General features: G+C 43.8%; 1 protein-coding gene across 1 annotated transcript in view; it reads right to left on the reverse strand.

The window, feature by feature from the left end:
- Positions 1–14468, reverse strand: part of LOC142742095 (uncharacterized) — a 380698-nt gene that overhangs the window by 35596 nt on the left and 330634 nt on the right. Inside the window, exons 10-11 of the mRNA XM_075851566.1 lie at positions 3060–3123; positions 2627–2680 (exon numbers count right to left, since the gene is read on the reverse strand). Of these exons, the coding sequence (XP_075707681.1) occupies positions 2627–2680; positions 3060–3123 (118 nt within the window). The remainder of the gene's footprint in view (positions 1–2626; positions 2681–3059; positions 3124–14468) is intronic.

The following is a 14468-nucleotide window of genomic DNA, read 5'->3' on the forward strand; positions in this document are numbered from 1 at the left end:
ATCGCCCTTGCTTAGTGTGGCTTTCAGGACACTCTTTTGTGCACTGGGGGGCATTGCGGGCGGACGTTCGCCCAGATGGCCGCCAGCTTCGCATTCCGCGGCACGATGCAGTTTTACACTGGCTGGGATTCCGAGGTATTTTACTCTCAGTTAGATAGGGTTCCGGAGGTTCTGGTGTTAGATGTGGGGGGGAATGATCTGGGGGTGCGCCCGTTTCGTGAGTTAGTGCGGGATATTAAACGCGATTTATTGTGTTTATGGGCATCTTATTCACGCCTAGTTATTGTTTGGTCGGACATAGTTCCGAGGAAGTTTTGGCGTTTAGCAAGATCAGTGGAGAGGGTTAATAAAGCCCGCATTAAGGTAAACCGGGCGGTGTCACGTTTTGTTGCCAAGAACGGGGGCATTTGTGTGCGACACAGGGATTTGGAGTCAAATTATTGGAGTACATTTGACCAAGTTTGGAATTGATCTGTGGAGCCTGGCTTTAGCAGAAGGAATTGAGAGGGCGGTGGTGGTTTGGAGGGACTCACAGACTTAAGGTGGTCAAGGCCTGTTTCGCTGTGGCGGTGGGAGTCCTTGAGGTTGGTCAGTACAAAATGGTGGGGGGGTCGCATCGGGGGTATGCGTCCCCCAAAAAGGTAGATCATTTGAAGACTTCATAGGGTGTTATCCCTTTGAACTGGTCTTCTTGTGGTTGGAGCCATCTGCAGGGGTGAGCGGTGCCTCCGAGCTGGTTTACGGCTGGAGGTAACGAGTTGGTGGTGGTTTGCAGATGGCTAATTTAAAGGAAATCGGAAAAATGGCTTCAAGGACTTCCCCTGCTCTGTTTAGTGTTAAAAAATGTTAATTGTTATTTATGATTCTGACCCATGTTGGGTCATGTGAATTATAGTAGGAATTCTCTGGTCGAATTCCTAAAGGAGTTATCCGAATGTTTCGGATTAAATTGCACTTCAAAATAATGTACATTAATAAACAGCTGCTGTGGCCATTTCACATCCAACCTCGGTTGTCACGTGTCTTTATTGGGAGGTGGGCGAATAAAGGGGAATAAAAGGTTAAATGGTTAATTAGCACATGACTCTACTTAGGCCAGTCATGAACTTTACAAAATCGAAGTACCAAAACATTAAATAATATACACATATTTGGTATCACCACAACTGTAACAACCTGTACAATAAATGTATAACATTATTTATGATGATCGGTGTATGGTGTAAAAAAATGTATGAAAACTTCAGCAGAACTGCGCTTTTTTTCTACATTTATGCCAAAATTATAGTTTATAAAAAAAATTAAACAATAATCTAAATATATAAAAAAATGGCACCTACAGAAAGTAGAACTCGTCCCTCAAAAAACAAGGGCTTATACAGCTACGTCGAACAAAAAAATACAAAAGTTATGAGCGATAGGGTTGCTAAGAGGGAAATATAAAAAAATTGTTCTGTCCTCAAAGCCAAAATTGGGGTTAAATCTCCTAAAACATAGTATTGTTAAAACATTTTTTAGTTCAAAAAGTCTACATAGCCTTTTAAATATTAGAAATAAGGGTCTGTCTATCAGGGTACGTAATTCCTGAAGAATGCAGGGGTGTGTAAGATCCGGGCCCGGTGATTTGTCTATTTTTGTGTTTTTAAGGCGGCGCTGCACTTCTTGCTGGGTTAAACAGGTGACATTTAATGAAAAAATTACTTTAACCCTAATCATCTCATCTGACATTGGATTTTCCTGTGTAAATACAGTAGAGAAAAAAAAATTGATTGGACTTTTCAGTTTTAAGTTTCTTATTATTTATGTATTTAAAAAAATATTATATTGGTTATTTCTACTTTCTTTGGTAATGAGTCTCTTTTTGTTTCAATCTTTCATGCCTTCATTTGTCTTTTACACAACTTATATTTTTCTTTCTAATTATTTCATCCCTTACCACTACCATCTTGCTTTAGTAGTGTCTAGGCTTTCTTTCTATCATTTAGTTCATACATGTCACTTTTGCCTATGTCTATATGCACATATCTTTACATAATCATCATGAAGAAAAGTTCCTGTATCACCCCATGGAGTCACTGGGACTGTGAAGGGGTGAGATCAATGTAGCAGGCTAACGTCTTACTTCCTGCCGTCACTTGCAGCTCTCATCCCTACCTTAGGGAGACACAAAACCAGGAGATACTTCTCCCTTACTTCAAATAAATGCTATGCCCAAAATATTGCACCTAGACTGGTGAGCCTGATATCATTTGAAAGATAACAACTTTACGGTCTTAAATATAAGAACCAAGATTTAAGTTTTAAACCTTATATTCTAGCTGTGGCAAAAGTCATGATGTATTAAATAGGTCCTTGGCAGTGAAAGGATTTTCCAATTAAAAACATTGATGGAGTATCATTTAAAATGTGACCAATCCCTGATCAATGGATCATTGTTGGGTGTCATAAAAAAAAAAAGACCTGCTACACTAAAAGTGTGCTTGGTAAGATTTGTCTGAAAATTACCTAAATTAACAATTACTGCATTACAAAGTACAACTATTTGTGAAATTGATGGTTCATACATAAAAATGTGTGTAATCTCATGAGTGATAACACCTACATACAGTACATTGTTTTACTGTACCTTCTTTCACTGGAATTTCTTTGAAGAAGTCTTGCCACATAGCCATTCTGAAATCTTCATTTCAAAGGACATGAGAAATAAGAAGCAAATACGTTTGAGAATCCTTTTGTAGTGTGATTCATTAATTCCAACATTGTGGTATCAATATATCTAAAATGCTATTTAAGATACATAAAAAATATAAATTAAAATATAAATCAATGTTCTAAGGATGAAGTCTGCCCTTGAAGTTGTTACTACTCAAAAGAACAAAAATAAAATGTAAAGAGGTGAATAAACAAGGTTCATTAGGGGAGATTTATCAATTCTAATGCATGGGGAAAGTTTAGGTTCTGATTGGACAGATCCTCCTACAAAATGCTAATGCAAATTTTCAAAAACCATAGATAACTCTAAAGGATGGTCAATATCTTTAGGGCAAATTAATTGTTACCGTGGTTTTACTGGCAAAGCAGGAAATGTATTTGATATCAACTCTGTATCATCATATACTTCATCTGTAATACAAAATATAAACAATGAATACAATTTCTTGATCGGTAATTAGAAAAAAGAAATGTTTATTATATACTATAGTATATGTAAGATAATTAGTTTTCATCCATAAGACTGTGTGTATGAAAAGCACTGGCACACTAATATAGATGCAAAAGTTATGAACAAAGTTTATTTAGACCATAAATACAAAGAACACACATGTGAGCTGGAAGCATAAAATCATTTAAAGAATGTACTCCTCTCTAAGGTAATCCTGTATTTGGACAAACCTTCTATTAGCACTAACTGTGGTACAGTACAAGGAATATGTGTAAACAGTATACTGACTGCCCAAAGAAATAGCATATGTTAATGTAACAACAGATACAAATTGATCATATCAGGAAATGTCAGCCTGTATGAATGAAGATAAAATAATAGATCGCTGTATAAGAAGCATTCATCTAGTACCCCACGTGTATCGCCAACTCTGCAACTTCCTTAGGGGGCAATACAGTGAAATACATTACCAGAGATACACACATATGTAATGAGTACTATGAAAACAATGACTACTCTTGCACACGACCGAGTTCAGGCCGTGAAAATCGGTACGAGTGTCGGCTGGATTTCCCGACCCGACCACGGTACAGGTGAACGGGATCATAGATATTTTATGAATGTAGGAGTCCCTGCCTTCCTGCGGAACTGCTGTTCCATACCAAACAAAATGATACAGTATGGAACAGCAGTTCCGCGGGAAGACAGGGACTATTAGCATCATAAAATGTCTATGATGCCAGGAGTCCCGTTCACCTATACTGTGGTCGGGCAGGGAAACCCAGCTGACAATTGTACCATTTTTCACAGGCCGATCTCGGTCATGTGCAAGAGCACTTAGCACTTACATTCCCATGTCTAAATGCCAGAATGAGCCATTCCCTGATGTGTGTGGATGGCGTCTGCGCATATGCGAAGACTCTGCATCGCACAGGTGCAGACGCCACCATCCGATATCATGGCGCGCATTCGCGAACACATCGCCTGTTAGGACTATCATCAGCCATTACCACCTCCAGCCACAAGAGGCCACTATAACCCACTGAACTTGCCCTTTTCCAAGATGGCCAGTTTTACCTCGGAAGAATCCATCTTGGTTCCTATTTCCGTTTGGGCCTATAAATAGGTACTTCGTGAATATAGCCTTTGCTTGAGTATCTGTTTGCTCTGACTACCTGCTTGTGTACCGACCCGGCTTCATCTGGCTAACTGCTTGTGTACCGACCCGGCTTCATCTGACTACCTGCTTTTGTGCCGGCCCGGCTTCATCTGACTACCTGCTTGTGAACCGACCCGGCTTCATCTGACTAACTGCTTGTGTACCGACCCGGCTTCATCTGACTACCTGCTTTTGTGCCGACCCGGCTTCATCTGACTACCTGCTTGTGAACCGACCCGGCTTCATCTGACTACCTGCTTGTGTACCGATCCGGCTTCATCTGACGACCTGCTACATCTGTATAGTTGCTCTTCAGCTAAAAGGACCCAGCTTAATACACCAGTACCGTGACACCACCAGCCATATGCCTTGTGAGTTTACAGGGTTCATAAAGATAGTTTCAAAACTCTCTACTGTGCTCTTGAAGAATGTGAGGGTCCTATATATAAAGGCTTACAAAGATTTACCAATCTACATCTGAACAGGACCTTTAAATACACCAAGAGGTGTAACTTGAAGGTCCTGGGCACCAATGCAATATCTGTAACAAGCTTCTCACCTACCATATGGCAATTATAATAAATGGCAGAGGGATCTTTAAAGCCCCTCCTGAACTAGGGCCTGGGTGTGACTGCTACCTCTGCATCATCTGTAGCTCTGCCACTAAATGCACTAACAATTGCAACGTCTATGGCCGCGGACCGTCGTCCTGACTTACCCCCTGACGGCCGCGGCCATGGAAAATATTATTATTTTTTTTTATTTTTTTTTATTATTATTATTGGGAGTATACATCGCTCGCAAAAGACCAAGCTGTATTTAATACATTGTTGTAGATGAGCGACTAACGATGTTATTGTTGGCATAGACGAGTAAGAGAACTAAAGGAAGGAAAGAAAGGACAGATATTCATTAAGTCCAGATGGACTAACTGTTTTCATTCTGAATATACATTGGGCTTCCTTCTGGAGGATTTTTTTATCCCAATCACCTCCTCTGGTTGGTGGCACAATGTGTTCCATCCCCTGGAATTTCAGGACAGTGGAATCACCAGAATGATGCTCCCATACATGTCTAGAGACAGAGGTATCTTCCTTCCTATTTATGTCACAAATGTGATCTCTAATCCTCCGTCTAAATTCGCGTCTAGTCTTTCCAACATACTGGATACCACAGACACAGGTGATAAGATACACTACTCCCTTAGTCAAGCAATTGATAAAGGATCTCGTGTAAAAGTTTTCGCCTGTGGTTGTACTTGCAAATTTACGGGTACTAAGAATGGAGCAGCAGGCTTTGCATCTGCCACATTTAAACGTCCCTTTCGTGTTAGATGACAGCCAGGTAGTATTTTTTACTTCAAGATGGCTATGAACTAGCCTATCTTTAATATTCCGACCTCTTTTGAAGGTAATCAGTGGTCTGTCACCTACCAGGTTGCCTACATCTGGGTCCGATTTGAGGATATCCCAGTAGAGGGTAAGTATTCTCCTGACCTCATGATGTGCAGCATCATAGGTACCTATCACTCTAATTGTCTCCTCCTGTATTGGACGTGTTTTGGGGTTTAACAAGCTGTCTCTGTTAGCACCCATAGCGTGTTGATATGCAGTTTTCAGTACATGATTCGGATACCCTCTCCGCACAAATCTGTCTCTCAGACCATTAACTGAGGATTTGAAATCCGAAATTGTGGTACAGTTACGTCTTGCCCTAATGTATTGCCCCTTAGGTATGCCTTTCTTAAGTGGGACAGGATGCCAGCTATCCCATCTAAGCAGATTATTAGTTGCGGTGTCTTTTCTGTACATATTCGTTCACAGATAACCCATCTCTGTTTTTTAAATTTTAACATCCAGGAAAGTAATGTGTTGCTCCTGTATTTCTGACGTGAAGAAGAGACCTATGTCATTGATGTTTAACACAGACACAAACTCCTTAAATTCAGCAGCAGTTCCTGACCAAAGAATCAACACATCATCAATGAATCTTAGCCATAGTTCAATATGCGATGTGTATTTCTCCATCCTATCACTGAATACGAATTCCTTTTCCCACCAGCCCAGATATAGGTTAGCATAGGTAGGAGCACATGGGCTTCCCATTGCTACTCCTCTGAGCTGGTGGAAGATCCTATGCTCAAAAAGGAAAAAATTATGCTCCAGGACATACCACAGTAATTTTATAACAAATTGATTGTGGGCATGGAATTGGGTTCCTTTGTCCAGAAGGAAGTACTCCACTGCTTGGCAGCCCATAGCATGAGGGATGGAGCTGTAAAGAGCCTCCACATCCAGACTTGCCAGGAAAACATTGGGTTCCACTTTAATGCCTTCAAGTTTTCTAAGCACCTCCATCGTATCACGTACATATGATGGAAGTGCCATAACAAATGGTCTGAGTATTTTGTCAACGTAAACGCTGGCATTTTGTGAAATACTCCCGATGCCAGAAACGATAGGACGACCTTTAAGGGGATGGAGTCCCTTATGTACCTTGGGAAGACTATAAAAAGTCGCCACTTGCGGGCAAGTCCCTAGTATAAAGGTAAATTCCGTATCATTGATAATCTTGGTCTGTTTGGCCTCAAGTAGAATACCTCTGAGCTCGACCAGAAATTTTTGTGTAGGGTTGTTAGTAAGAACCTGATAACAGCATTTGTCTTTCAGAATGTTCATACACATGGTGACATAGTGGCTACGATCAAGAATCACCACATTGCCACCTTTGTCTGAAGACTTGATAACTATCTCAGAGTCATTTTCAAGGGTCTGAAGGGCTGATACCTCCTCCAATGATAAATTGAAATCACAGTTCCCATTTGGCTCTAATTTCGCAAGTTGGTCCGTGACCACTTTCAAGAACACATCAAGTAACGTATTATCATTCATAGGGGAATTTTTTGTTAAGGGTAATTTAAGATCAGTGAATGGTCCCTCACCCAGCTCTCTCTGACCTTCATCCCAAAGTTCCCCCAATAATCTCACATGAGGAAGATCTTCCTCCAGGATCCACAATTCTTCACACTGACGTTTGTCATGCGTCTTGAATTTTTTTTTCCATTTGAGTTTCCTAATGAATAGGTTCAGATCTTTAACCCAAGAAAATAAGTCAAAGCCATTGGTTGGGACAAACGATAGTCCTTTGCTTAGTATGGCAATCTCTTCAGTAGTTAGTTGTCTGGCAGACAGATTAATAATTTGCATATCATCATCCTGTCTCATACTGGCATTGGTTAGACCTCTCTCTGATCCCTCACAAGGTAGTCTGAGATAGGATGACTTCGGCCTAAAAAACTCTCCCTATTGGCAGCACGCCCTCTATTTCTCCCTCTTTGGACGGTACGTGATTGAGTTCTACCCTGAGGTCTATTGTTGCGCGCTGTTCTCAGGGGGTATCTCTGTGTATCGGAGTCTGACACATCCGGTTCAGAGGATGATAACTCTGTGTCAATCTCCTGAAACATAGTAGTTTGGGACCCAAATCAAAGATCCTACCCTCCTTAAAATCATTAGTGTCCCTAACATATTGGAAGTGTTTGCGTTCTTTGACGTGAGCTGTGAATTTGTCAATAGTCTGTTGCAAAGTGCTTTCTTTCTTCTCAAAGTCAGCACTGCCCATAAATTTTTTAACGTGTTCAATGCCCTCCTTTAATTCTTTAGCACTACGTGCAAGCAAAACTTTCTCCTCATCCAACAAGAGACCCATAAATCGCAGAGATGATTCAATTGATTCTTTTTCCCATTTTTTGAGAAGATCCCATGATCGCAGCCTAGCTGCTGGTATAAGGGTAATTCTCAAACCTCTGGGTACTATGCGATTTTTGAGGTACGTCTCAATTGTTTGGACTTCCCACCAAGAACGAATATGGTCTTTGTAGGACTTAGTTAAATGTTTAAAGGCACCAGTAATGCTTACAGTATGTAGTTGAGATGCCAATTCACATTCTGAAAAGACCTCCCTAGCATCACACAACCACTTATCCGTGTTTATGTCAGTTGTAAGAAAACCTGCCATCCCCTTTGTTAAGTTAGGATAATGTTAAATTAGTAAATTCCAATGGTAACAGGATAATTAGTATACGTTTAATATTGAAATATATGAAGTCCTGCCTAAATAAACGTTTAAAATGTCTTTATTAATTAGTATTTAAAATAGGGCACTCATGCCAATTTATACTGTGAATAGGCGTTTGGCAAAACAGAGACACAGTTCCCTGATCAGGTGTAAAAATAAGATGATGATTGGTACACCTTAGTGTCGATACAACACCCGACAGGAGTAGTGATACACACCACTCGTCCGTTTGCCGCAACGATACAAAGTAGCTCAGTCCAATATGAATGTTCCACAGGCAATTGGAATTGGAATTTACCTTCTCAATGAATTAGAATATCATAAAAAAGTTAATTTATTCCCATAATTTAATTCAAAAAGTGAAACTCATATATTATATAGATACATTACACACAGAGTGATCTATTTCCAGTATTTTTTTCCTTTAATGTTGATGATTATGGCTAACAGTTCATGGAAACCTAAAATTTATTTTCTCAGAAAATTTGAATATTAAATAAGCCTGATTATAAAAAGGATTTTATAATACCAGAATCTTGGCCTACTGAAAAGTATGTAGAGTATATGCACTCAATACTTGGTCGGGGCTCCTTTTGCATGAATTACTGCATGGCATGGAGGCGATCAGCCTGTGGCACTGCTGAGGTGTTATGGAAGCCCATGTTGCTTTGATAGCGGCCTTCAGCTCGTCTGCATTGTTGGGTCTGATGTCTCTCATTTTCCTCTTGACAATACGCCATAGATTCTCTATGGGGTTTAGGTCAGGCGAGTTTGCTGGCCAATCAAGCACAGTGATACTGTGGTTTTTAAACCAGGTATTTGTACTTTTGGCAGTGTGGGCAGATGCCAAGTCCTGCTGGAAAATGAAATTAGCATCTCCATAAAGCTTGCCAGCAGAGGGAGGCATGAAATTTCCTGGTAGATGGTTGCGTTAACTCTGGATTTGATTTAACACAGTGGACCAACACTGTTGCTCAGTGGTCCAAAGTCCTCTATTCAGATGTAAATTTCAGAAGTAAATTTTGCATTCCATTTGGAAATCAAAGTCCTAGAGCCTGAGGGAAGAGTGGAGAGGCACTCAATCCAAGTTGCTTGCGGTCCTGTCATGATCTCGTGGGATGTGGAGCCACTAGGCCGCTCCGCCGTAGCGTAGAGGCAGCCGTCCAAGTCACAGTCAACGCACAAGTCTATACAATAAGTACGTAGCACGAAAGAACCTGAAATAGTCCAGACAATTGGCAGAGGCTTTAGCACAGATGGGGCTGGATGTAGGAGGTAGCGCCAGACGTGGCAGATGACAGTAGGTGCAGCAGGTTTCGCCAGACATGGTGGATGACAGTAGGTGCAGCAGGTTGCTCCAGACGTGGTGGATGACAGCAGGTGCAGTAGGTTGCGCCAGATGTGGCGGATGACAGTAGGTGCGGCAGGTTGCGCCAGACATGGTGGATGACAGCAGGTGCAGCAGGTTGCGCCAGTCGTGGCAGATGACAGTAGGAGCAGCAGGTTGCGCCAGACGTGGCGAACGACAGTTGGTGCAGTTGGACAGACTCCAATCACTACACAGGCTCAGGAACAAAACAGAGCACGGGAAACAGAATACAGGTAGCAGGGCACGGGAACACAGGTAACAGCATACGGCTAAGGGCCCATTTACAAGGCTAACATGGGAATTACAAACAACGCTCAGGCAAGGAATGAAAGGGCAGGGACCTTTTTATAGTTCAAGGTGATCGGGAGCATAATTAATTAATTAATTACATATGTGCGCTCTCTAGTGGACACTACAGGGCAGAACAGCCGCATGTGCTGACGTTCCCGTGGAGGGACACGTCGGCAGGAAGAGGAAAATCTGCGTGCGGCAGGTAAGTGGAGGTTGCGGTCCGTGACCACGGCCGTAACAGTACCCCCCTTATGTCCCCTCTTCTTGGGTCAAGAGCGAGAGAGGAATTTTTTTAATGAGGGTAGGAGAATTGAGGTTCTCTTCTGGCTCCCAGGATCTCTCCTCAGCACCAAACCCTCTCCAGGCCACCAAATAGAAAGTCCTTCCTCCTACCCTCTTGCAGTCCAGGATCTCCTTCACCTCAAACACATCAGATGAACCGCTGGGAGAAACCGCAGGACCAGGAGTTTTACTGATGTGGTTCAGGACCACAGGTTTAAGGAGGGACACGTGAAATGAGTTGGGAATCTTGAGCGCAGGAGGCAACCGAAGTTTATAGGATACAGGGTTTCTCCTTTGAAGCATTTTGAAAGGACCGAGGAACATGGCAGCGAATTTGTGAGAAGGTATCTTGAGTCTAATGTTTCTCGAAGATAGACAGACTTTGACTCCAGTAGAGAATTGAGGAGGAACTTTTCTTTTTTTATCGGCCTGCTTTTTATCAGGCCACTGATTGGAGAATGGCAGCCTTAGTTTGCTGCCAGATGTGAATGAAAGACCCAAATGAAGAGTTAGCTGCCGGTATTTTAGTCATGGTTGGCACAGGAAGAAGACCTTGAGGATGCTGGCTGTACACAATGTGGAAGGGAGACGAAGTAGTAGACTCACTTGTGTGGTTGTTGTACGAGAATTCTGCCCAAGGCAGAAGTTGTACCCAATTGTCATTTTGGGCAGAAACAAAATGACGAACATAGTTCTCCAAAGTTTGATTGGTCCTCTCCACCTGACCATTAGACTGTGGGTGGTAGGCAGAAGAGAAATCCAGCTTAACATCTAGCAGGTTGCACAGGGCTCTCCAGAACTTGGACGTGAACTGTACACCCTAATCCCAGACAATGTGCAGAGGAAGTCCATGCAGAAGGAAAATGTGGAGAATAAATAGTTTGGCCAGGCAAGGAGCAGACGGAAGGCCAGTCAATGGAATAAAATGTGACATTTTAGAGAAACAATCCACTACTACCCAGACCGTAGTACATCCAGCTGAGGGGGGAAGGTCTGTAATAAAGTCCATAGCGATATGCTGCCAAGGTGCATCAGGGACAGGAAGGGGTAGGAGCAGACCAGCAGGTTTGGAGCGGGTAGACTTGTTCGAGGCACAGTTTGTACATGAAGAGACGTAGTCCGCAACATCTCTAGGCAGTGTGAGCCATCAGTAATGACGAGCTAGCAAGTCCTGAGTCTTTCGAACTCCAGAATGCCCCACCAGTTTGGAGCTGTGTCCCCAGCGGAGAATTCTCTTCCTGTCTGCATACAACAAAAGTATTTCCGGAAGGAATGTCTCTAATCTGCAGAGGGTTAGCAGCAATAATCCTAGAAAGATCTATAATATATTGAGGGATCTCCTCAGAGTCATTAGTCTCAAATGATCGAGACAGGGCATTCACATTCTTATCATCAGGACGGAAGTGAAGCAAGAATTGAAATCGGGCGAAGAACAACGACCACCTGGCTTGGCAAGGATTTAGTCGTTGTGCTGACTGTAGGTACGTGAGGTTCTTATGATCCGTATAAATGGTAATAGGGTGACCTCCGCCCTCCAGCAAGTGTCTCCACCCCTCTAATGCCAACTTGACGGCCAGCAACTCCCGATCCCCAATGGAATAGTTACGTTCAGTCAGAGAGAATACTTTCGAAAAGAAGCCACAGGCCACCATCTTGCCCTTAGAGGTTTTTTTTTACATAGTAGTGCTCCAGCACTAACGGAGGATGCGTCCACCTCCAGAAAGAACTGCCGAGTTGCATCAGTGTGATGAAGAACGGAGGCTGAGGTGAAAGCGTTCTTGAGGTTTATAAATGCTGACTCTGCCTCCAGAGGCCAAACCTTGGCGTTCACCCCCTTCTTGGTGAGGGCGGAGAATGGGGCAGAGACCAGAAGTTCGGGATAAATTGCTGATAGAAGTTTTTGAATTCTAGAAATCGTTGCATGGACCGAAGCCCGTGGATGCGGCCACTCTAAGACGGATTTCACCTTCTCTGGATCCAACTTGAGTCCACAGAGCAATCATAGCTGCGATGGGGAGGACGAGTCTCTGCCTCCTTTTTGCTGAATACATCCGCAAAACTGGCATAATGTGAGGGTATATCGGAGAGTGACTGAGGCAGTGGGGGAAAAACCGAGCAAACTTGTGGCAAGCAGCGGTTAAGGCATTTGGGGCTCAGTTGGAGGACTTCACCGAAACTCCAGTTGAGAACCGGAGCATGCAAACGAAGCCATGGCAGGCCCAGCAGAATAGAGTTGATAGCTTTAGGCAATACAAGGAAGGCAATCGGTTATGAGTGAAGAACTCAGACTTGTACTGTCAGTGGTTCCATGATGAATACAATTGGATCGGGCAATGGTAGACCATTCACAGAGGCAATAGCCAGAGGTCTCTCTAGAAGAACTGTAGGTAGATGTAAGGGATCCACTAGATTCTGCTGGATGAAATTTGCAGCTGCTCTGGAATCAAGATAGGCAGAGGAGGAACGTGATGTCTCTCCAGATATGATGGTAACAGGAATAGATAATTTGGTAGAGGTTTTAACGTTTGAAGACGTTCCCCCTAGAGTGGGCTCTCCAACCAACCCTAGGTGCTGGAGTTTCCCAGCTTCTCTGGACATTGGCGCACAAAATAACCGTTAAGGCCGCAATACAGCCATAAACCAGAAGAGCGTCTGTGCTGTTTCTCCTGCTCGGACAACTTGACCCTGTCTACCTGCATCGGTTCTTCAGGTAATGCAACAGGGGAAGGTAATGGTGGTCTCTGGACCGAGGGTGCTAGTCTGTGAAACCGGCTCTCCTGTCGAACCTCCTGAATGCGTTTCTGGATCTTCATGTCAACCCGCGTGGCCAACAGGATGAGGGCATCCAAGGTAGAAGGAAGGTCGCGGGCTGCAAGCACGTCCTTGATGTGTCAGGACAGTCCTTGCCAAAAGGTCGCCACCAACGCCTTATTGTTCAATGCCAACTCTGCTGCCAGGGTACGAAAGGATATAGCATACTCTCCTACAGTGGAGCCTCCTTGCTTGAGGGTTAGCAGAGTGACCGTGGCAGAAGATGTTCAGCCCTGCTCCTCGAACACAGCACGGAAAGACTGCAGGAACAAGGCTAGGTCCAAGGATTCAGGTCCCTGTTGTTCCAAAATCGGATTCTCCCATGCGAGGGCTTTGCCAGTGAGGAGGGAGATAATAAATGCTTCTTTGGCCTCCTCAGAGCGGAAGAGATGAGCTTGTAGTCTAAAATGAATAGTGCATTGGTTGATGAACCCTCTACAGGCTCTGGGGTCACTGTCATAGCGAGGAGGAAGAGGCAGCGAAACTGTGGATCCGGGAAAAACAGGAGGAGTAACGGGCAGTGGAACGGCTGCAGTCTCTGGAGGAGGAACTGGAGGTGGAACAGTGAGTTGATCCAGACCGGCCACGATGGAGTTTACAGCCTCTAGGAATTGATGCTGACGTGTCAGTAGGTCATGCATCTCCGTCTGTATCCTTTGAACTGCGGTCTTGGGCTGGCCAGCAGGTTCCATGGCCTGAGCGTACTGTCACGATCTCGGGGTATGTGGACCCACTAGGCCGCTCTGCCATAGCGGAGAGGCAGCTCTCCAAGTCACGGTCAATGCACAAGTCTATACAATAAGTAGGTAGCACAAAAGTACCTGAAATAGTCCAGACAATTGGCAGAGGCTTTAGCACGCATGGGACTGGATGTGGCAGGTAGCGCCAGACGTGGCAGATAACAGTAGGTGCAGCAGGTGCGCCAGACGTGGCTGATGAGAGTAGGTGCAGCAGGTAGCGCCAGATGTGGAGGATGACAGCAGGTGCAGAAGGTTGCGCCAGACGTGGCTGATGACAGTAGGTGCGGCAGTTTGCGCCAGACGTGGCAGATGACAGTAGGTGCAGCAGGTTGAGACAGATGTGGCGAATGACAGTAGGTGCGGCAGATTGCACCAAACGTGGCGGACGACAGTAGGTGCAGTAGTACACCACTCCAATCACTAGACAGGCTCAAGAACAAAACATAGCACGGGAAACAGGATACAGGTAGCAGGGCATGGGAACACAGGGAACAGGATACCACTAAGGGACCATTTGCAAGACTAACATGGGAATTACAAACAAAGCTCAGGCAAGGAATGAAAGGGCAGGGCACT

The sequence above is a fragment of the Rhinoderma darwinii genome, chromosome 1 (assembly GCF_050947455.1).
Source record: "Rhinoderma darwinii isolate aRhiDar2 chromosome 1, aRhiDar2.hap1, whole genome shotgun sequence".
Classification (NCBI taxonomy): Eukaryota; Metazoa; Chordata; class Amphibia; order Anura; family Rhinodermatidae; genus Rhinoderma; species Rhinoderma darwinii.